Source organism: Canis aureus, chromosome 27, assembly GCF_053574225.1.
Source record: "Canis aureus isolate CA01 chromosome 27, VMU_Caureus_v.1.0, whole genome shotgun sequence".
Classification (NCBI taxonomy): Eukaryota; Metazoa; Chordata; class Mammalia; order Carnivora; family Canidae; genus Canis; species Canis aureus.
In genome coordinates, this window is record NC_135637.1 from 37,084,816 (window position 1) to 37,108,935 (window position 24,120).

The 24,120-nt window shown below is 50.8% G+C and overlaps 1 protein-coding gene across 3 annotated transcripts in view; it reads left to right on the plus strand.

Moving 5' to 3' along the window:
* The window catches only part of LIPA (lipase A, lysosomal acid type), a 28,235-nt gene extending 10,214 nt beyond the window's left edge, over positions 1-18,021 (plus strand). For all 3 annotated transcript variants that reach the window (XM_077874805.1, XM_077874803.1, XM_077874804.1), the window contains 7 exons: positions 6,102-6,300; positions 7,396-7,505; positions 8,076-8,212; positions 12,406-12,552; positions 13,482-13,553; positions 15,599-15,670; positions 16,563-18,021. In XM_077874805.1, coding sequence (XP_077730931.1) covers positions 6,102-6,300; positions 7,396-7,505; positions 8,076-8,212; positions 12,406-12,552; positions 13,482-13,553; positions 15,599-15,670; positions 16,563-16,796 — 971 coding nt within the window. In that variant the 3' untranslated portion in view covers positions 16,797-18,021. The remainder of the gene's footprint in view (positions 1-6,101; positions 6,301-7,395; positions 7,506-8,075; positions 8,213-12,405; positions 12,553-13,481; positions 13,554-15,598; positions 15,671-16,562) is intronic.
* The last annotated feature ends 6,099 nt before the right edge of the window (positions 18,022-24,120 follow it).

Sequence of the window (24,120 nt, forward strand, 5' to 3'; positions counted from 1 at the left end):
GGTGAAGGAGTCCGTGCTCCGGAGCTCGCGCATAGCCACAGATGCCCGTGGAAAGTGCACGGCTTGGAGCCTTTCCTGGGGCTAGGCCAGGTGCTCCCCATGGATCAGGAGGTGGATTCTCGTGCAACCCTTACCTCTGTTACAGGTGAGGGGACCAGGGTTTATGGGGCTCGATTGGTTTGCCTGTGGTGAGGCAGCTGGTTGACATGGCTTAGGACTGAGCTCCTACCCACTCCGCCCTGGGGACAAGGCAATGTCCCCAGATAAAGCCACAGTATGGGAGGTGCTCTGTTCAGGTGACCTGTGCACCAGCTTCTGTCGTGGAAGTTCCTGGCCCTGACTGCTTTGGAGATAAGCCCCTCCTTCTTCTTTTCTCCAGTGTGACTGTGTTATGACCACGGCTTCCCCCTGGTACTACTTGCTGAGAGTGCTCTGGGCTGTGTTTTGAGGCCGACTCTTCAAATTCACTCAGTAGCCCTCTGCTCTGGATAAGTGGAGGTCTGCTCTTCATAGTTCTTAACAAGGAGGCTCTAGAACCGCCTCCAGGAACCTGTGGGATGTCAGCCCGGGATCTCCACGTGTGGCCTCTCTCTGGGCATTTAGGCAGCACGGTCCTCTCTGGGCCAGGCTGGTGCAGCAGAGGGAGAACCTGCGCCCCGTTGGGTGAGGGCCCCTTGAACGCAGCTGTGGGCGGGCGGCATCCAGAGACCTGAGGCAGCCTGTCGAAAATAACTACTTCCAGGCCTGTCCCTGGAGTTCCTAAATCAGGATTTAGTTCCCTAAATCAGGAGCTGGGCCTGAAAGGTGTATGTTTTTGAAGTGCTCCAGCCGGTTGCGTATCTTTTGATACGCAGCCAGCTTTGGGAAGTAGTGTGCTCGGCTTGCATTGAAGTGGTTGGGTACAAATGGAGTACTTGTAAGCACACCTCTTGTCCCCTACCACTTTGCTTTTTAATGACCGATTTTGTTGGAGCAGTGGTTAAAGTGGGGACTTTGGAACGAGGAGAGCTCGGCTCCCGCTGGGTGAGTGTGCTAGCACAGGTCACGTAACCTCCCTCTATCTCCAGGCATCCGTTGTCTTTATCACGGGGGTGGATCGTCACATTCTCTCATAACAGCACAATCCATGTGGAACACAGTGCCGGACCCATAATCAGGAGCTGTTATGAAAATACTAGTGATAACCACAAATTAACCAGATGCCAGAATGCCTGCTACGGTTTGGGAGTTTTTTGTGATCGGAGTCCTGCCTTAGGGATGGTTTGAACCAGCCCTGGACTTTGGGCTCGTGCACTATTGAGGGCCTGCCTTGCTGGGGCTCCAGGTCTCTTGAATTGTCCAGTCCTAGGGATGATTGCAGGGACTCTAAAGCGAGGGGCGATCCTGACTTTGCCTTACCCGGTGCGACATGGTGGCAGTGTGTGCACCTCAAGCAAGTCCTTGATGCCGTTTTGTCTAGAATCTGCCTTGGCAGAAGGAGCAGGAGGCCGGGGGAGCCCTCGTGTGACTCAGAGCCCACCTTCTGAGCTATTCTGGAAGGTTTTAGGTTGTGCAGACTCCTTCCAAACCAGCGAGGAGCCAGACCTGTTTCTTCTTTAGGTCCTGGAGACGTACGGCCCGCCTGTGTCCTGGTCCGGGATTGCTGGCTCTACGACCCCACACAGATTCCTTAGCCATACTGTGGCTTGATACCTCACACTCCTCCTGTCTGACGGTTCTGGAGGTCAGAGGTCCTAAGACCAAGGCGTTGGCAGGGCTGCGTTCCTTCTGGAGGTTCTAGGGGAGAATCTGTTTTCTTGTCTCTTCTAGCATCTCGAAGCTGCCCACATTCCTTGGCTTCTGGTCCCATCCCCTACCTTCAAAGCCAACAGCGAAGCATCTTCCACCTCCCTCTCCCTCTCTGTCTAGTCCTCCTGCCCCCCTCTTAGAAAGACCCTTGTGGTTACATGGACTTGCCAGCTAATCCAGGCTGATATTCCCATCTCAATATTTTTTTTAAAAAAAGTTTTATTTATTCATGAGAGACACACACAAAGAGAGAGGCAGAGACCCAGGCAGAGGGAGAAGCAGGCTCCATGCAGGGAGCCCGACCTGGGACTCGATCCCGGGACCCCGGGGTCACACCCTGGGCCGAGGGTAAAGGCTCCACCACTGAGCCCCCTGGGTGCCCCACTAGAGCGATACTCCTTTTCCAGCAAATGCTCAAGTCCTTGATTGATAGTGGGATGGGGAAGAATGACATGATCCCTTCCCTCCTCTCGCCTGACAGGAGCGGGGGAGGGATGCCGGCGGGCACGCGGGCAGGCCCATCTCCATGGCCCTGTCATTTCTGGGTGCCCTCCTGCAGCCGCCGAATGCCAGGGGGAGGAGACAAGCTTGTCAGCATCTCTGTGCCACCTCTGTGCCACCCCAGGCCAGGCTTGGTTAATGTTTTGTCTGCCGATGACCCATTGTGTTTAACAGAATCATGGGTGCCAGAAGCCCATGAGGGCCCTTTGGTTCTAGAAAGAAAGGAAGGTGGCCCAGCCTGGAAGGACGTGCACCCCACAGGGTCCTTCATGTCTCCGGGTCACACAAGGCACCGACCTTGACCACCGGCCCCCACCCCTCCTGGCATCTGACCTCAGGGAGCATCCGCGTGTGCTCTGGGGTCCCGGCTGGCTGCAGCCTGGGGCGCCCTGTCGGTTCTACGAATCCAGGAACCCTTTTCTTCGCCAGAACCCCCCGTGCGGCCATCTGTGTCTCCCTCCCTGGCTAAAGTGTCCCTGCCTCTGGCTGCATGACTTTTTTTCCTGTGGGCTTTCCTGAGGGGGCCTGGCCTGGAAGGTGACTGTGTGTCTGTTCCTGGGCCACAGTGGAGCGCCCCGGGGGAGGGCCTGTGCGTTGCCCACCTCTGTCTCCCACGTTTAGCCCAGCGTCTGAGGTAGTGTAGGTACCGGGAAAGGTTTATGCAAAATACGTGTTTTCAGTCACTTCTCTTTTTTAAAAAAAAGATTTTATTTATTCATTTAAGAGAGAGACAGAGAGCGCACAGCAGGGGGGTAGAGGCAGAGGCAGAGGGAGAAGCAGACACCCCGCTGAGCAGGGAGCCAGACTCGATCCCAGGACCCTGGATCATGATCTGAGCCGAAGGCAGATACTTCACTGACTGGGCCCCCCTGGGTGCCCCTTGAGTCCCAGCTTGATGGGTTTGGGCTTCTAGCGCTCTTCTTGTCCAGCAGGCTCAGTAGAAATTCTGCAGATGCGTGGCTAGGACCGAGCAGCCCAGCATCGCCGTCAGGCCATGTGTCACCCCCTGCCCCGGTGGCAGCTCCTTTCCTCACCTCACTCCCACGAGGTAGGCCGGGGTCCCGAGCACATGCTGCCCTGACGTGTGCCCCTTCTCGGCTTTGCATTTGCCCTTCCCAGAGAGCCTCGGGGGCTTCTCGCCGCCCGTGGGATCCAGGGATTTACTGGTGGTGGTTTAAGAGTTTCCTGGTGTATCGTCAACTTGCCAATTCCTACATTTCTCCTTTGCAGCTCCTCGGTGAGGGAGGGAAGTGAAGTACAGAGCCCCCGGGGACCTGTGGCTGCTGGCCCCCTGCAGGCCTCGGCCCCGGCCTGGCTGCACCCCCCAGGGAGGCCATGCCTGCCTCCCCCGAGGTGGCCCAGTGCAGAGGCCGCTTCTCGGCCAGGGGTCACCAGGCTCCTGGAGCACCTGACTCCGCGTTCCCCCGGGGAGGCGGCCCCCTGCAGACCGTGCTTCTGTGTGACCGCGGATGTCACAGGCAGGTGCACCCCTCGGAACAAGGCAGTCCAGGCCGGTCATGCCTGAGTGCGGCCAGTGTCTCCTCGATCAGCCTGACTTGCTGGCCTTTTAAGGTCAAGTCTTACTCCTCCCGGCGTGGCCCAGAGCACCTTTGATGGAGGCGAGTGTCTCACTGTGCGGAAAGAACACGTTAGCGGCAGCGTGTGGCTTCCAGGGGCCTGTCACACGGGCTGCCCCATTACCCTGAGCCATGATGCCTCTTGTCGCTGTCGCTGCACACAGGGCAGCCCTGCTGACGAGCAACTGTTGTTTAAAACCTATCACGTGCACTAAAATTTATTTACTGTATTTATTTTATTTTTTTAATTATTTGGGAGCGTGAGAGAGAGAGAGAGAGCAAGAGTGGAAGTCAGGGAGGGGCAAAGGGGGAGAGAGAAGCAGATGCCCTGCTGAGCAGAGAGCCCGACGCAGGACTCGATCCCAGGACCCTGCGATCATGACCTGAGCCAAAGGCAGACGCTTCACCAACTGGGGGGAGCCCCCCAGGAATCCCTTTATGATGATTCTTATTTCCGCCGCCGGATTATGATCTTCACTAACGGTGAGGAGCTGGCCTCTCAGATGCCATAGATGCCCTGGCCCTTGTACGTGGAGCTTTCTGAGCCGGGTCACGCTGGTAACGTGGCACCAAAATGAGCATTGACCTCCAAGGAGTGCTCATAACGCTGCCCCAGTCCTGTCTGTTTTGCCCTCTATTCTCTCCGTGACGGTGGGAGGTCACGGACGGGTCCCCGCTGTGTGTCATGAGGTCAGAGGAGTTGCGTCGGGCCCTTGCCGGGCAGGGCGTCCCATTGCCTTTACAGACGCAGCACCCACGCGGTGCCCGTGCTGGAAGCGCTTGGACGCTGCCCCCGGAGCTGCCTGGAGAGCCCACCTTGCTTCAGAGGGACAGTCACCACCCAAATCCGTATTTGGACATAAACAAAAATAAACATTCGTCCAGACAGATCTTTCTTCCCTTTTTCCCTCGCTGCTTCACGCTCCTCCCGCTTCCTGCGCGTCGTCGCTGCCCTGCTGTCGTCCAGAGTAGCCTGTTGTCTTGTGCTTTGCCTTCTTTCCCCACCTTCCAGGCCGCGTCATAAGCTTCCAGGCTGCCACGGTCCTTGTCGTCGCTGGTGGCAATAAATAATTGGACTACTTAACAGTTAGCTTCCCCCGCCCCCCAGGGCCAGACAAGCTCATTCATTTCTGTTGACAGTTGTTTATGGAGTGGAGACCCAGACTGCCCGGGTGACGGTAGTGAGCCGAGTGCGTCGGACGCTCCTGCGTGCCAGGCACTTCGCTGAGAGCTCTTCCAGGAGCATCCCGTAGCTCGCTGCCCGCTGGCCCTCATGAGGCACGTCCTACATCTCCCTGCTGCGGGGGACCGTTAGGATGGCAGATGCTGAAGGACCCTGCGCGGGGCAGCACGTCCCAGGTTGGAGGGACAGCCTTGAGCCTGGGCGTGTCTGTCTCCAACACTCATGGTCAATATGACGTCAGCTCTGTGAGGGCGAATTGTTTCCCCCCTGCTACGTCCCCAGTGCTGGGAGTGCCTGGCACATAGTTGGTGCTCAATACGTGTTTGGTCAACGAATGACTAAATGGTCTTAACATGATGTCAGCAGCCAGAGGTCACGTTTCTCTGGCTCCCGAGTCTTTGTTTTTCCACTACGTCACCGTATAGGTGAGCAAAAAAAAAAAAATAAAAGTAGATAAAAGAACGTGTGTAGGGATCCCTGGGTGACGCAGCGGTTTGGCGCCTGCCTTTGGCCCAGGGCGCGATCCTGGAGACCCGGGATCCAATCCCACATCGGGCTCCCTGCATGGAGCCTGCTTCTCCCTCTGCCTATGTCCCTGCCTCTCTCTCTCTCTGTGTGACTATCATGAATAAATAAATAAAATCTTTAAAAAAAAAAAAAAAGAACGTGTGTATATAAGTTTAGGAATTTGTGTGCATATTTTTCTGTCTTTCGATTTATTTTGTCAGGATACATTGTAAGAAATGCAATTACTGGACAAATAGGTTACAGAAGCATTTCACGAGGTCTTAAGAATGTATTAACATTTTTTATGGTGAAGTGAATGTGTCTTGTTGCTAGCTACACAAAATCCTCTGTTTTTGCTGTGACTTTGCCAGCAGCACTTAAAAAGATGTTCTTTACTGACGTTGTATAGGAGTACGTTGTTACCTTGACATTTTAATTTGTTTTTGAGTCACTGTTTGGGATCTTTTATGAATTATCTGCTCATCACGATCTCACGTTTGCTTTACAGCTGGGTGGTCCCCCGCCTAAACACGAGTGTTTTCCAGGTCCTAAGACAGTGGTGTTCCTGCAGCATGGCCTGCTGGCAGATGCTAGTAACTGGGTCACCAACCTGCCCAACAGCAGCCTGGGCTTCATCCTGGCCGACGCCGGTTTTGACGTGTGGCTGGGGAACAGCAGGGGCAACACCTGGTCCCGGAAGCACAAGACCCTCTCCATAGACCAAGATGAGTTCTGGGCTTTCAGGTGTGTGAGTTGCTCTGCTTCCTTAGCACCCTTCAGGCAGGCACTCTGGGGAGGCAGATCGACAGGGAACTCAGGGCGGTAGGAGAGGTTGTAAAAGGTTGTTAAAGGGTGAAAACCTACTGAGGAATTTAGTAAATCACAGCAAGTTGAATTACAAGCAAATAATTACGTTTGAGACTTAGATCCGGTTACGATGTTTAGTTATTTTGGCAGTCCGGGTCGTGTGGGAGCTGCTGGGTGACTCGTGTCCTATGACCTTCTTCCTTCCTCCATAAACATGCGCTGCTTTTCTATTTCCAGAAATTGTCCTCTCCTCTCTGTTACTTCTGGCTCTGCCTATTACTCATGGCGTGACATGTCAGTAATGTTTTTTTGTAAAACGGGGCTAATAAATGCCTAACTCACGAGGTCATCGAGAGAATCAAAGGAGAGGATACAGGGGAGAGCCTGGCGCAGGCGGGTGGTAAAGTCTTCACTCGCATCTCTGGATGACAAGCGGCACACGCGCGGGCCCACGGCTGTGTCCTGCTACCTGGTGTTAGAGAAGGTCAGGGCTGTGGACTCCTCCAGGCTTGTTTCCCATTTGAAAATCCGTAGTTACCTAAGGACAGGAAACGCGAGCGTGGGAGTTTTTACCAAAGGGCCAAGCAAGGATATACTTGTTGTCACACCATTTGTAGTGGTGAAAAGGCCGAAACTATCAATGCCCATCAGAAGTGGGTGGACAAGGTGAGTGTTGTGTGTCTACACAATGGATGGCCAGCGGCCACACAGCAGCATGGATGTAGCCAGACGTGCTGTTTGGCCACACTTATGGAAAAATTCAAGAATTAGGGGCACCTGGGTGGCTCGGCATCTTAAAAAAAGAATGGGTTAAGCTAATTTATGGCACGAGAGATGAAGGCAGTGGTGACCCTTGGGAGGCACAGTTAGAAGGCGGCCCGCACCGCCCTGTTAACACGTTCTGTGCTCGGTGCTACTCTTCCCGGCTGGGCTCAGCTTGCGGGCACCGTCACATCGCAGCCTTACTGTGCGTGTGTGCACTTGTGTTTGCATGTGGTGTCCTCACAAGAGTGTTCCTTTTTTGGATTCCAGTTATGATGAAATGGCAAATTATGACCTACCAGCTTCAATCAACTTCATCCTGAATAAAACAGGCCAAAAGCAAGTGTATTACGTGGGTCACTCTCAAGGCACCACGCTAGGTATGTGATAAAGACGAGAGCTTGATGGAATGTCTTAGTCCGGTTTGCATTTGTTGCTGAAAGTGAAATATGGAAAAAAAAATAACGTTAGTTCAAATTGAGATGTGTGTTTTTGTTTTAATGCCAAGCAGAAATAACGAATAGGAGAAGGGCAGAGAATGTGGGTACTACCTCATGTTCTCTGGAAATGCAGACTTTTGTATCGAGAGATACGTTAGAGCTAGAACATTCTAAGCACATAAGTTCCTTTTGAGTCTTTGGTGACTGATCTGAGGGCCGCGGTAAACGTTCCCTGGGGCTGGTGGTGGGGCTGCCTGTTGGGGAGAGTCTTTCCCAGGCTCGGCTTAGCTGACCGAGGGGGAGCTTCTGGACCTCGTCCAGCGCGTACGCAGGCTCAGAACTGAATCAGCTGCACACGTCCTGGCTTCACTCAGCACCCTCCTGGTTTGCGGGTCCTGCCCCGGGGGCTGTGCTGCTGCTGCAGGGCCCCAGGGCTGCCGCGCAGCCTTGCCGGCCCCAGAGGAGGTCCCGCAAGAGGGAATTCCAAGTATCTTCCTTCTGTTCCCACAGGTTTTATAGCATTTTCACAGATCCCCGAGCTGGCTGCAAAAGTCAAAATGTTTTTTGCCCTGGCTCCTGTGGCTGCGGTCCAGTTCTCTACCAGCCCTCTCAGCAGACTAGGAGAATTGCCAGAATTTCTCCTGAAGGTACGTGGACTCCCCCAACCCCAAACCCTCTTGCCCCACAAACTTCCTTTTCAGACCTGAAGAATTGGCCCTTAGAGGGAGAATCTGCGCCTTCCCCCGGTACGTCTCGCTGTCGATGGAACAGTGGGGCTTCTCGCCATGGTGTTTCTGTCCCTGTCACCCCTGCTTCCAGGTCCTAGGGGGTCAGGGAAGGCGGGTCACTAATGCTGCAGGGGCATTGTCTTCTCACAGGTCACTTGTCAGTGCCGCTGGCCACCCACCACACAAAGGGAGCCCAAGGGAACCCTTAAGCAGCTAGAGTTGCTCTTGATGCTGCGTGGGGAGCCCAGGGAGCCTGTACCTGGGAGGAGGAGGCAGGTGCTGCTCCCACATGCTGGCTCCTGGCCCCGAGGTCAAGGCCCAAAGACACTGTTCCTATTGCATGTCATAGCCTGACCCCAAACACAAGCCAGTAACCGCCTGAGGCTCAACCCAGGAGCTCTGTGAGCCCCCCAAGCTCTGTCCAAGGACGAAGCAGTTTTCAGGAGGAGGAGTTGAGAGCCAGCAGAGGCCAGATGGCCCATTACTCATGCACCCGATGTGCTTCCCGTGTGATACATTTATACACACGCACAGGGAATGCTGCAGACTGTACTCTGGTCTCGGAAGCCGACCATCACATAAGATGGATCCTCTGCCCCCGTGACCAGAAGTGCACGTAACGTGTGGCCCCCTCTAACCAGACTCGGGTCATAGAAGCTTCAGGTTTCATTACAAACAATTCAGAGATTGCAAATAAAGCGCCCTTCCATTCGTTACCCAGGTCCTCTCACTCCTTAGAGTTGAACAAGGTGCTCAGGGTGGGGCCTTTTCCTATAGACCTTGGGTGTGGATTTATTTTTTATTTTTATTATTTTTTAAAGATTTATTTATTTATGATAGACATAGAAAGAGGCAGAGACACAGGCAGAGGGAGAAGCAGGCTCCACGCAGGGAGCCCGATGCAGGACTCGATCCCGGGACTCCAGGATCGCGCCCTGGGCCAAAGGCAGACGCTTCACCACTGAGCCCCCCAGGGATCCCCTGGGTGTGGATTTAAATACACACACAGATCCTGAGAGAAATTCAGTGTTTTGTTTTAACGCTGACGGTGGCCGACTTAGGTATATATTGCTCTGCGGGTCGTGGCTTCCACTTGGAGAGCTGTCATGCGACCGCATAAAACACCGTCCCGTTCTAACCACGGGGGAGGGAGTACCCCCTTAGCAGGAATTACCGCTTACTTTTTCTTTATTTGTCTTTTGAAATCCAGATAACTAAAACTAAGGGCTTTTTCCTACCTTTTTCTTCTTCTTCTTTTTTAAATTTAAATTCAATTAAGTAGCATAGAGTGTATTATTAGTTTCAGGGGTAGAGTTCAGCGATTCATCACTTGCACATAACACCAGTGCTCATCACGTCCCAGGAACTGCCGCCTACGTAGCCAGACTCCCGTGGTAGATGCTGAGGTTGTTGCTTATGTGCCGTGGCCGCGCCCCTGTACCTTCTTCCCGAAGAACTGAAGTGGCTCTGTCATAGGAGCATCTCTGATTTCATGTAATCCTTGGAGGTTGTGATCTAATAGCTTTGTAAAGGTAGACCCCCCACTTCCCGCCTTGGAGGCGGTGCCTCGTTAAGTCTGCAGAGGGCCCTGGGGATCTGCAATTTCACAGAGCACCCCATAGGACCCTACTGTAGACTAAACAGCCTGGTCCTCGGGAGTCCCTGTCCCAGACAGCGGTGTTTTCTGATATCCTGGGACAGTGACAGAATAGGAAAAATAAATGTTCCTAAAACCTCTCAATTAGCTGCTGTGGGAAATCTGGGTTGCCTCCACGGAAGTTCAGTGCCCTCACTCTCAGAACACGATGATGTAAGTTAGGAAGACTTCAGGATTGACCTGAGCAGGCCTGTAAGTGTACATAAGGTGAATTTTTCTTTTTTGGAACACACTGTCCTGCTTTGACGTAGTTGCCGGTGGAGCATGCCACAGTGACGTTTGGTTAGCAGTTTTAAAGTTCAAGGTCAAAAAAATAAAAAAAGATAAAGTTCAAGGCCAGCGTCACCACCCCATCTGTCCAAAGGAGAACGTGGCGTATTGCACCCCATGTCAGGGATGCCCTGTCTCCGTGGTTTTAGTAAAGAACCTCAAAATCTCTTTGTCACATGTGACCGTCACGTAGACTTAAAGCCAGTTTTGCATACTGATGCCTCTTCCTGCAGCGTCCTGCTCTGCACATGCTTCTCGCTCCCCCCCAGCCAGTCATCATGCAGCTAGTCAGGAGAAGAGGCAACCCAAGGGGACCCAGTGGCCATCCTGTAGAAGACGGGTCCGGTAGAGCTCACGGGCTCTGCGCACGGGGACAGAACTTGTCCGAAGTAGGGCTGAATGTGGCCCGTGTGGTGTAACAACTTCAAATCAGTCACACCCTTTAAAAAGCATATCTAACGCTGAAATCTCAATAATTGATTATTTTGGGGGGCGGGGAAGTGTTGTGTACCCCAAAGCGGTTGCACCCTTAGGCTGGGTTAAGCTTTCCGGTTCAGAACGTCACCCAGGCAGCGTGGCATTTCACATTCGCCGTTTTACGCGCTGCGCTTTCGTGCCGCCGCCGCGGGTCTGTTAGGCCTGTGAGGAGGACCCTGCCTCGTGCCTCGCCCCCCGCTTCCGGCGGCTTGCTCGGCTCTCCTTGGCTTGTAAGAGCCTCTCTCCCGTTTCTGCCTTCATCTCCGCATGTGTGAGCACCCCCTGCGTGTCTGTCTCTACCCAGAGTCCTCCTTTTTGTAAGGACCCTGGTCCTACCACGTGGGGGCCGCGCTGCTCACCTCATCTTCCCTTGACAGCCTCTGTAAGGGCCTGACTCTAGTAAGGTCACATGCCGAGATACTGGGAATTAGGGCTTCCACATACCTTTTTTTTTTTCTTCCTGGGATGGAGGAACACGGCCTTGGTAGGCATTTGAACTTTTCACCCCTGCTCGTCCCTCCGTGGGGTAGGCATCTGCAGAAGTATAAATCCTAGGGGGACAAATTTGGGTGCAACGTAAGGAAGATGCTTTTCCTGTTTCGCATTGCACCCGTACGTGAAGATCTTTGGGGGCATAGTGATTGCCCCAGAGATCCTTGAGCACAGACTCAGCGGCCATTGGTCAGGGCTTGTGGAGACAGGAGTCGGCACACTTGGTCTCTAAAGGGCCCCGTAGGACGTGTTGTTGGCTTTGTGGGTCACATGGCCTCTGTCGTAACAACTGAACTCTGCCCCTTTAGTGTGAAAACAGCCAGAGACAAAGCAGAAGAAAATGAGTGCACCTGTGTGCCAATAAAACTTTATTAACGAATAGGCAGCGCCGGTGGAGGAAGAAGGAGGAGCTATTGTTTAGTGGGAACGGAGTTTTCGCTTGAGATGTTGGGAGAGCTCTGGAGAGGAGTAGTGGTGTGGGTTGCACAATAATGTGTGTCCTAATGCCCCTGAACTGAACACTTAAAAAATGGTTAGAATGGTAAAATTTTGTGTTCCTCATGCTCTATCACAATGAAAAAGCATGAAAAGAAAAACACAACAGGCAGTGGGCAGGAATCGGCTCACTGGCCAGTAGAATTTATATGGATTTTATATGGATGTATGTGTCCTACGTGAGATACGTTGTTGACCAGCCTTGGTTTCGACTTTCTTGGAAGTCACTACCAGCTCGGCAGTCAATGAGAGTTCTTGGGGATGGCCCTGGGAAGAGTGATCATTAATGCCCCTTCCTTTTCTTTTTCTTTTTTTTTTTTTTAATTTTTACTTATTTATTCATGAGAGACACAAGCAGCGGGGGAAACGGACTCCATTCCAGGATGCTGGAGTCACGACCTGAGCAGAAGGCAGAGGCTCAACCCCTGGGCCACCCACACATCCCATTGCCCCTTCCTGCTGTACAAATGCTGCTGTTTGTTAACTTATTTGGTTTTTCTGCCTCTTTTCCTCACTGGAGACTTTAAGTCCACGTCTCTAACATCTGCTTTTGCCCTAGTAAACCTATCGTGTATGTATGCTGGTGTGACCGTCCACCGGTTGCCATTCGCCTTCTCGGGTCTCATGTGGGGACACTTGGCGTGCGTCTCCGCTTCGGAGGTGGGGCTTGTAGGCCAGAATGAAATGCTGAGATATTCTTGGGTTTCTTTTTATTTTATAGGACTTACTCGGGTCCAAAGAATTTCTCCCCCAGAGTATGCTTCTGAAGTGGCTGAGCGCACACTTTTGCTCTCACATCATTCTGAAGGAGCTCTGTGGAAATGCTGTTTTTGTTGTCTGCGGATTTAACGAGAAGAACTTAAACATGGTATGTGTGTTTATGATCACACTTGCTTGAGCTTTCAGTAAGTTTATCTTGTGTGTGAACATGTGTATGTGCTGGAGGATGTGAGAGAAGCATGAAATGACCTCGCTGAAGACGCACGGGATTCACTTTGGCAGGTGCCTGGGGATGCTGTCTGCTGGTCTCAGGCCTGCTGTGGGCAACTTCCTGCTGAGTGAGGAGACTTGTCGTAGTTTAAGTCCTGATAATTATATTCATTCTAGTGATCTGTTTCTTTTGAAACAATTATGGTTAAGTGTATTTAAATTTGTGTGTGTGTGTGTCTATGTGTGCACACATTTCTTTACTTATTTTATAAGATGTAGATCTTTGGTCAGCAATATGCTGGTACTTCTAATGCTTTTTTTAAAAAGATTTTATGTATTTTGAGGGAGAGTGAGAGAGAGCTTGAGCATGCACAGGGGCAGGGGCAGGGGCAGAGGCAGAGGGAGAAGCAGGATCCCCCCGAGCAGGCAGACGCTTACCCGGTTGAGCCATGCGGGCGCCTCAGTGCTGGTATTTCTAAATATATTTGTCATTTGTAATGTTGCATTTTGAAAACAGGCTTTAAAATTCTAGAATGAAGACTCCAGGGAATTCTTTTAAGTGATATTAATTTTTCTTGTTCCCAATGACAAAAGCAAGGTCTGAAGAAAATGGAAATGACCCGTAACCTCAACCCACGCAGCCCTACAGTTAGTTACCGTGTCGCTCTGCTTCCTTCCTACGTATTCTGCGTGTGTGTGGTTGTACGTCTTTTTATAGGACGTATTTGTAGTCAGAGAACTAGAACTTTTTTCCTTGCTCTTCGTCTCATATATTTGAGATTGTGGCTCCGAAGTGCAAAACATGATTCTTACCGGTGCCTCCTGAATGCCGTGTCCTTTACTTATTTCAGTGTATTTATTTTGCAGTCTAGAGTGCCTGTGTATATATCACACTCTCCTGCTGGAACTTCTGTGCAAAACATCTTGCACTGGGCTCAGGTAGGCGTTCTGGGGGCGCGCCGGGGTTTGCCCACCATCCCAAGCCCTTCCTGCCCCCCACAAAGCCGGTCCGCTTCCAGAGTGGCGCTGGTTTCCTGCCCCCGTGTCCTGGGTTCCTGGCATTGTGCTACTGTACTGCTTGCGAGTTCACCCAGCAGCTATCAGGCTTGACCTTTTTCCCCTGCCCTCCCCTCCCCCCGTCAGTTTTTCACAGAGTCCTAGATTTATCTTATTTCTGTGTTGTTCCACAAAGCAAGATTTTGGAGCAGCTTTGAGAGGGAGGCTGCAACGTCAGCACTAACCCATGAACACAGTGGATAAACCAGAGCTAAACCAGTCATCGCATCAATGGGAACCACTTGCTTTTAAAATGCAGTTTTGATTGTCTTGTCCTGTACCAGAAAGCAATGCATGTTCATTCCACAAAATTCAGAAATCATGTATAGGAAAAAAATAATAATGCTCTTATGATAGAAATAATAGTTGTAGGAAGAGGCTGATTAATTAATTAGATGGCTTATATTATTTTCTTCTACTTATTCTTTCATAACTTGCTTTTTTTCCCACCTAACAGTATTATCAGGGACTTATTTCTACCTTAGGACATATTTTTGTAGGAATTTCCTTCCTAATCTTTTTTTTTTTTTTTAAGATTTTATTTATTTATTTGAAAGAGGGAGAGAGGGGGAGGGACAGAGAGAGAAGCAGACTCCCTGCTGAGTAGGGGGCCAGCCCCGTGTGGGGCTCCATCCCAGGACCCTGAAGTCACCACCTGAGCCCAAGGCAGATTCTTGATTAGCCTACTGGGACACCCAGGTGTCTCTATAACTTCTTTTTAAATATGAACTATTCACCATTTAAGCTCCAAACCAAGATGCTGTAGGTGCCTTGGAGACTACACTGGGTAGTCACCATTTGCATCTGAGTTGCCCCTTTTAACAAAATATTGTTTAAAAAAAGTAAGGGGAGTTGGGCTCACGGTAGGCTGTTGGGTTGGCTATAATCAAGGCTTCTAAAAGTGGATATGTAGAAACTATGATGGGGATGATAAATAAATATATTAATTCACAGATTAGTAGATGTAGAACATAGTATTTATAGTAATCCACATGAGTACGTTAATATATGATCAGTATTTTATGCTAATATGAATATATTAATCCTTGTACATTTTAATCCCTATGTAAGTCTTAATATGTATATTATATGTAATATGCATTTCTTTCCCAAATAAGGTAGTTAACTCTTTGAAAATGTTTAAGATTCAAATTTCAGTAAACAGCATAAAGTTTATCTCATGAGTATAGTCATCGATCCAGTCATTCACAGCACTGTGTAGCTGCTTTAGTGTGTCATAGGGTAGCTACATTCCAACCAAAATGAAATTCTTGTATTATTTATTTTATTGAAGTGTAGTTGATGCACAATGTTACATTGGTCTCAGGTGTACGGCACAGCGATTCGACGAGTCTTCGGGTCATGCTGTGCTCCCACGGGCGTAGCCACCATCTGTCACCACACAGCACCGTTACAGTACCAGTGCCATTTAATTAATTTATGTAAAGATGTTATTATTTATTTAGAACTATTTAGAGTAGGGGAAGGGGATGGAGGGAGAAAGGGAGAGAATCTCAAGCAGATTCTATGCTGAGCACAGACCCTGATGTGGGGCTCGATCTCATGGCCCTGAGATCATGACCCGAGCCGAAACCAAGAAGCAGACACTCAACTGACTGAGCCACCCAGATGCCCTCCCCCCCATGCGGTTTTATTTCATTTCATTTCATTTCATTTCATTTATTTATTTATTTATTTATTTATTTATTTATTTATTTATTTATTTATTTTTATTTTTTATTTTTTGCAGTTTTATTTTAAATTACAGTTTGGAAATAAAGAGTAAATCTGGGGTCAGCATAAAATGGACTTCTGGGGATACAGCTAACTCTAGCAACCTGTGACGCTTTCTCAAACTTCTGTGTCAGATAACATTTTCCCTCAAATTATCTTTTTTTTTTTTTTTTTTCAAATTATCTTCTTTTTAGTTTATTAAATACCAGAAGTTCCAAGCCTTTGACTGGGGAAGCTGTGCCAGGAATTATTTCCATTACAATCAGGTAAGGGCTTCAAAAGTCTTTAGAATTAAACCTGGCTCTGAAAAACCACCAGTGGAGCCAGCTGGAGTCACCCCTCTGGGCTGGGTGGGGGGTGGGTGCTTGGGTGCTGGGGGAGATGTGAGGGAGACCTGAATAGACGGTGGCAGTTTCTCTCCATCTTCTGGAACAACCTGAGCCTTGTGGTGGGTGGTGTGGTCTGGGCCTCCCATCCTGGTCCTTTCCGCTGGCTCTGTAACAACTGTCACCACCTCACATCATTCAGCGTGACCAGGAACACGGACTCTAGGGTCAGGGAACCCTCAGTCTGCTCCCTGGCAGCTGGCCGGGCTGCACAGCCTAAGCCTTTTCTTCCACATACACAGAAACAGACCATTTTCTGAGTGCTGAGTGCTCTAAAGCCTGAGGCACGTGGCCCATATTTTTCCTGTTTAGTTCTCATGCTGCCCGTGTGGCAGGTGCGCTGGCTGTTATCATTCTGGAAGGTAAGGGAACTGAGCTGGGCAGAGTTCCTATGACCTGTGTGGAACCCCAGAGGGAGAGGTAGTCAGAGTAGGGTATAGGACGGCCCCGCCCAACCACCCAGGCTCCAGGGCTTCGCATCCGCTGCCCAGAGACCAGCACCTTCCTCTGGGGCCGAAGCACTGAAGCACCTGCCATGGTGTCCGGCACGGGGCAGGGGGCGATAGCTGGCAGTTACTAGGGTTACAGGTCTGTGCTCAGGGTTAGGTTTCTTTTTGCTCCGATAGTAGTGACTTCAAAAGTGAGCTGAGAGCCGTTGTCAGAACTTCGTCTTCCACTGTCCCATCACACTTACTAATCGGTATCGAATGAGGATTGCTTGTGTTTTTGAAAAGTGAAACAACAGCAAAGCCTTCTGTTGGTTTTACTGCAGACCTACCCTCCCCCTTACAAGGTGAAGAACATGCTCGTGCCCACCGCCGTCTGGAGCGGTGGCAACGACTTGCTGGCGGATGTCGACGACGTCGGCATTTTGCTGCCCCAGATCACCCACCTGGTGTACAACAAGCTCATCCCTGACTGGCAGCATCTGGACTTTATCTGGGGCTTGGATGCTCCTTGGCGGCTCTACAATGAAATAGTGAACCTAATGAGGAAGTATCTGTGAGAGCCACGCTGGAGAAACTGTCACCGGTTCGGGTGACGAGTCACGTTTAAATTTGTTGGCTTAATTTCTCTAAAATCATTGTCTTTCCCAGGCCTTTTAAATTTTTTGTATCCCATCGAGTGATGACTGAAGTTGCTCAGGTTTCTCCGGGATCAGAAACATGCTAGCTTACTTTCTCTTGTTGCGGCCTGTGTAAAGCTCGTGTCTCAAACATGGTGCAGCCTCTTTAAAGCTACCACTGACTTGCAAAAGGTCCTAACTGTCGTGTATATCCTTAAAATTTAAAATACACAATACTGCCTTTTTACCTTGCACAAGACACACATGCTGAGTATGTGATGGGGTTTGAAAGCTGTGAGGTTCGTTGGCAAATAACCGGACTTTTGATTTGAAAACGGTCAGGATGTACCCAGTTCTTATCTCTTTGCCTCAAAGGGCTGCTCAGTCCAGTGGCCTTGGAGTCACCGGGGAGCTAAGTGACACCCTCATGTTCTCATGCAGTCGGTGCAGAGCTGGGCCAGTCGTAAAGATTCTATAATGAATTTTAGCCAACAACCATGATTCTCCTTATTTAGCAAATGTTTAAATTGCTCAGACCAAACAAAACAATTGGCTGGAATCTTCAGACAATAAATTCTACTCATTAACACGACCCCCCAACACCCTATATTTTACATGGCCTGAGTACAGGCAAGCCTCCGTAGTCAGGAACCCCTCATCGTGCAGCAGGCCAGAAATCCACTGGTGTGAGAAGACAAGTGGACCAGGAGGGAGCCCCAGTCTCCTCTGTGGGGTTAGCGTCTGCTAGGCCGGCCGCTGTGACTCGGTGCTTGGGTGTTGGAGGCAGGAGCCCAGGGCTGCCCGGGAGGAGTGTCCTAACCATTTTCACCCAAGAGAAATGTGACATGAATGTTTTCAGATTAATGCTCAGGGATTCTTCCCGTGTCTTTAGTTTCGTACGTGTCCGTGCTGTCAATGCTCCTGACCCCACTCCTAGTTCACGAAGCCCTTACTCACCTGCCTTCCTTGCTGCGCCATGTCCTTGCAATACGAACAGATGGACAGAAGGACAACCGATAGGTTTTTCTGGTTCAGCTCTTTTGGCTGCGATAATAAATGATGCTTGGTACTGGCTGATGTGTGCAGGCAGCACGATACCACTTTGTAACACTGAAAAGGTCTTGTTGGAACTTTGCAATAAAACTCAGTAGCTTCATGGACCTGAGGGGCTGTGTGTATGTATGTGTGTTTTTTTTTTTTTTTTTTTACATTTTATTTACTTATTCATGAGAGACACAGAGAGAGAGGCAGAGACATGGGCAGAGGGAGAAGCAGGCTCCCTGCAGGGACCCGATGCAGGACTCTATCCCAGGACCCAGGGTCACGCCCTGGGCGGAAGGCAGATGCTCAGCCACTGAGCCCCCCGGGGGCCCCTGCGTTCTCCTTTATTTGCTGGCCCTTCTGTACTTGCCTGTCTCTTATGGCAGGATTTAGGCTTTTCTTTCTCATCTTCTCCCCTCCCCTCTCCTTGTAAAGCCTCACTGACACTGCCCGTGGGCCTTTGGGCCCTTCCCATGGTAAGGAGAGAATGGTCGCGAACCTAAGGGGCATGGGGGATATTTTGGACACAGTGGCTCTCAGCCTTACCCCAGGGGCTGTTGAGCTCGTGAGGTCGGATGGAGACCAAGCAGAGACCCCTATCCGCAGGGGGTGGCCGGCTGCAGGAGGAACCGTGGATTCAGGGACTGTCCATCTAACCCCTCCCTTGCAGGAGGCAGCCAGGCTGGCAGAGACCAATCATTCATGCTATCAGGTCCCCAAGGCATCGATCTGGGGGCATCTGGCACGATCTCTCCATCACTCGGTGTGCTTGAGGGCCAAAGAGCCATCTTACCCGTTTCTATAGACCCAGAGTCGAGCAAAAGCCTGGAATAAAGCGAGTCGATATGTACCCGTGGACGGACAAGCAGTGTGGAGAACGAGACCACACCAGTCAGCTGAGTGGAGTTAGATGCACAGTGACATCCTGGGAGGGGCTGAGGTCTGAAGCGGAGCCTGTGTTTTCAAGGCACCACAAAAGACCCCAGTGGCACCAGAGGCACAGGCTATACGTGCCCGGGAGGGTGCCGCTCCTCACTGTCTCTGTCCCACCCCCCCCCCACACACACTGCCCTTTCTCCTTGGGCCAAAGCAACCCCTTGGGCCAAAGCAACCCCTTGGGCTGAGCAGCCACGGGATGCGCGGGCAGGGCTGGGAGGAGGGAGCTGGGCAGGTGCTTCCGCCTGCTGCCCTCGGGCACTAGTGGGCGACAGCTTGCCCCAGACGCAAGGACTTCGGGCCGTTGCAGGGGACTTGGGTCTCGGCTCCGCTTGTGCCTTGGAGAAAGAGTCAGTAGAGTTTTGGGCACCGGGCGACACGACACGGATGTGCAGGGTGATTCGTAGAGCCCCTCCCACCGGCATGTGTATCGCTTCCCCCCTTCCCAGGCTTTCCTCCAGGGCGTCGTCTTCAGTGTGGGGCAGGCTAGACGTTGCATAGCTGTTCTTGCTACAGGCCTGGCACCTTGCACGTTTGCCTCTGTTGGTGGCCTCTTGTTCCTGACATCGCTGCATAGCTCCTTTTTTTAAAAATTACAGAAGCTTTATTGTTTTTTTAAAGATGTTATTTGAGAGAGAGTGAGCAAGAGAGAGAGCACAAGCCAGGGCCAGAGGGAGAAGCAGGCTCCCCGCTGAGCAGGGAGCCAGACTCGGGGCTCGATTCCAGGACCCTGGGATCATCACTTGAGCCCAAAGCAGATGCTTTATGGACTGAGCGACCCAGGTGCCCCTGTTTTATTGTTTAACAAAACAGTCTTTTTTTTTTTATTTTTTTTATTTATTTATGATAGTCACAGAGAGAGAGAGAGAGAGGCAGAGACACAGGCAGAGGGAGAAGCAGGCTCCATGCACCGGGAGCCCGATGTGGGATTCGATCCTGGGTCTCCAGGATCTCGCCCTGGGCCAAAGGCAGCCGCCAAACCGCTGTGCCACCCAGGGATCCCAACAAAACAGTCTTGCTTTATCTTTGGCTGAGTGGAAAGGAGCTTGTCCCTTAAGAGGTCCTGGTACAGGTTGGTAGGAGGTCTGACTCTTCTTTTCAACTAGGTTTGATATATATTCCTTTGAGCAGCACCAAAGATACCCAGAGATCTCCAGGGCAAGAAGACTAATTAATGCACCCAACTTGGGCTGTAAGATGCTGTGGTCACCCGGGCAAAGCCCCCAAATGGTTGAGAACACAGTCATTTCTTGCCGTCGCCATCAGAGGGCTCTCTCGGCTTTGCTTCCAAATCTCTTCCTAAGGAGGCTTTCCCTCCCTTCTCTGGCGGCAGGTGGCGATGGCAGAGAAGGTCCTTGATCTGAGAGTCACTTGGTAATTTGAGGACTGGTGAGAACAACGGTGTCTCTGGTCATTTCTATCCAGGATTATGACCAATTCTTGCCTAACTCATAATATCTGAAAAATGTCCTCAAAGAGTAGCTGTGCCCCAAATGCAACATGAAGATAAAAATATGCCTGATGGGTAAGAGAGTCCTGGGAGCCTCAGACAGGCAGGGGAAGTGGGCAAGGCTTCAGCCTGGCCTCACACTTAGGAAGGACCAAACTTTAGACCATTGATACTATCTTCAAATAATGGAGATCATTTTATGTCTGAATTAGAGGGGTTAATGCATTAAATGTAAGTATTTAAAATATACTGTATTTTTTACTTCATTTATTTTTTAATTTATGAAGATATTTTCAAAATGTGACACCCTCCCCCCCCCAAAAGGTGATATTAGATGTCAATAATTGTTCTGATTTTTATTTTTTAAAGATTTTATTTATTTGAGAGAGAGCACAGGCTAGGAGAGGGCCAGAGGGAGAGGGAGAAGCGGACTCCCTGATAAGCAGGGAGCCTGACGTGGGACTCGATCCCGGGACCCTGAGATCACGACCTGAGCTGAAGGCAGACGCTCAACCACTGAGCCACCCAGGGGTCCCCCAACTACATGTTCTATTTGTGGAGGTGGGGACAGTATCCAGAATCTTCTGGTGAGTAGTACCAAATAACTTCGAGAGTATGTTAAATACACACAGACTTGATAGCTGCACTCATAGACGTGATTTGATCTCCAGGGTAGCTGGAGAAGAAAGGAATCCTGTCCTCCCACCCTGTCAGAAAGATCATGCCAAGATAAAAATGATACACAGAAAGTCAAAGTCAACTGGAAGAGCACAAAAATAGTATGGCCCAAGTTCTAATACTACTAGAACCCAGTAAATACCCCCTCTATGGAAAACCATCCCAGTGGGGAGCGGTTCCACCCTACATCCCAGTAGGTAAGTAGCTGAACCACATCAATCAGTGCTCTAAAAAAAAAAATTCACTTTTAAGCTTCAATTTAGAGCTAGTATCTTTAAAAACAGGCATTGAGTCCACAGATATCTTTTGAACACTCACTATATGCAAGGTATAATGCTTGGCACTGGGGGAAGAACCCCTAAAAGATGGTACCTGTGACCTAAAAAGACCCAGCAAGCTGTTCAATCTGTTTTGTGTATGCAAGTTTTTAAAGGTGCACATTTGCCAGTTCAGGAAATGATACCACTCTAGTCAAGACTAAATAGGGTTCGATTTTATTTGGGTCCATTACGTGATGCTGTCTTTGTTGTCTGTAATGTCATGCTTACTTTTTCTGCATCCTCCCTGTGACCTCGAGTGGACAACGATGAGATTATAACTGATTAACGTCCCTGAGATGGTTGCATTTGTATATCAGACACCGACTTCTGTCCGAGGCAGCTGACGGGCTGGAAAGGCAGGGACGCCAGTGGCTCTTCTCCGAAGTTCTATGAGCAAGAGGGGAGAGCCTGAGCCAAGTGGAAGTTTTACTGAAGTTTTACTGCACAGGACTTGATGCAATTGGCCCATGGAGAATATTCGAACAGGTTTAGTGATAGAGGATGGAAGAACCAAAGAAGGCAAAGAACAGGTTTTGGTTGGAGCTGGGGGCACAAAGGGGGCAGTCCTGACAGCAACCTAACAGCTAAGTGCAAATGAAGCATGTTGGCCAATGCCACCCACTGAAAAAATCCACAAGAGTATCCAAAGCACCCAAGCATGATTGCTGAGACCTCGGGAAGAGGACAGCGTGTGCTGAATGGAAATTTGCAGGTTGACTTAATTTCTTTTGAGGGCAAATCTGAGTGATGATTTACCTCTGGGCAAATCCTTTCATTCGAAAAGTCGGAGAAAGTGAGCTCTGGCCATCCTGGGGCCCGCCGAGGGTCTAAGAGTGAAGGAGACCAAGCCCATCCTCTTCCCTCTGAGATGCTGCTTGAGCCATGCAAAGTTCAAGGGCAAGCCATGTCTGCCAGGACTGGGAAAGAAGGAAGTCCCTGGGTTGCCCTAAAGGTGAATTGGACTGAGCAATAGATTGGGGTGGGGGACTGAAGAGGAGCCCTGAACCTACAGGCTGCCTGCGAGCTAGACACTCGCCAGCGAGGGAGGCCAGGGGCCTGCGCCATCCCTAGCTCTGCTACCATCTAGATATCCAAGCAGTCAGAAAATACCCCCTCCTCCTGTTTTTGCATTGATGGTCAAGAAGCTCAGAGCTGTTTCTGAATCTCTGTCTCATCAATATACAAGCAGAATATCATAACGTTCTCTGTCTGGCACACTGAGGTTCTAAAGAAAACAAAGCTGCAGCATGGCCAGGGGCTGAGGCCCCAGGGAATGGGCGTCTAGGGAATAGTGTATTCCATCAGGGTCGGGGCAGGGGCACACACCACTCAGGAGGTTCTGAATTGGGAACTGGCTTGTTTAGGTTATACGCGTAGCAGCCAACACATTACTAGATTTCAGTATATAACCATGTATTATGAACTGGCTTATGGTTTATCATATGCATATGTGTACACATCCCATAGAGTGTGATATTTCTGGGTCCGTAAACTGGTTTATATTTCTGTTGTATTTATTCTTTCCTCATAATATGTGGCATTATCCTTTTATTTCTCTTTACGTGATTTTCTTTGATTTTCATTGTAAACTCCCTCGGTTCTTCAGGTGAAATGTGGAGCACACATTTAAAATAATATGTGTCTTCCTTTGCCAGCTTGCTGTGTGCCAGACACTCTGCTTTTGCCCCTGTAGGGCCACAACGCGGATAGCCACGCTGCTTCTGGGCAGCTTGGGGTTCCCAGTCTGGATGAAATCACTTCAACTGAAGCACTTAGCTAATGCCTGGCAGACATTCTTTAATTATTATTGTCTTCCCATTTTAATGCTTGAAAGAACCTCATGAGATGGTGACCTGCGCTGGGGATGGGTGGGGGGTGGATAAAAAAAAATGCAAAGCTTCGAGAAGTGGTGCGCTGTACCCCAGCCTCACAGGGACAGGAGAGGCAAAGTTAGAATCAGTGGGGAGCGGTTCCACCCTCAAAACGTTCATCCCCGACTTCCACGCTCTAGGGGACCCTTGGGTCAGCCGCCTGGGGTCAAAGGCGGAGATGGTTTCCTAGCGGGTCCCAGGGAAGCCCCAGGTCGACCGACTCCCGCTGGGCCCCCCCACCCCAGAGCGGGAGGCGGGAAGCGGGGAGCCGCGGTCAGGGGAATGGGGTCGAGGGGGCAGGGTGGGCGGGACCTCTGCTGCACCTGCAGCCCCTGGAGGCCGCTGCCCAGGAGGAAACGGGGTGGGGGTGGGGCTTGCAGCGGCTTTGCAGCCAGATCCGGGTGGGATCTGGGTGTTCAAGTCCAGCACCTGTGTGTTTTGAGGTTTGTTGTTCTTGTTGTTTGTTTGAATTTTTTTTTTAAATTTTTATTTATTTATGATAGTCACAGAGAGAGAAAGAGAGGCAGAGACACAGGCAGAGGGAGAAGCAGGCTCCATGCACCGGGAGCCCGACCTGGGAATCGATCCTGGGTCTCCAGGATCGCGCCCTAGGCCAAAGGCAGGCGCCAAACCGCTGCGCCACCCAGGGATCCCTGTTTGTTTGAATTGAAGCCACACAGCCCAGGTCTCTGCCCAGTCGCCGGGCCTGCCCGTCGGGATGCGGGTCGGGCCCTGCACGCCACAGAGAGGAGCAGCCGGCCTGTGCGCGCCCCGCGGGGGTCCCTGCGCGGGGGAGCCGGAGCCAGAGCTCCTCACGGATCGCGCCCTCCGTCCTCTTCCTCTACCTGCGCTGTACCCCCTGCCGCAACCGGGCGCCCCGCGGTTCCCGCCTGCGGAAGGATGCGCAGCTCGCAGGTGGTCAGATCCGCCAGCTCAGATCCAGCAGGTCAGATCCACCAGCTCAGATC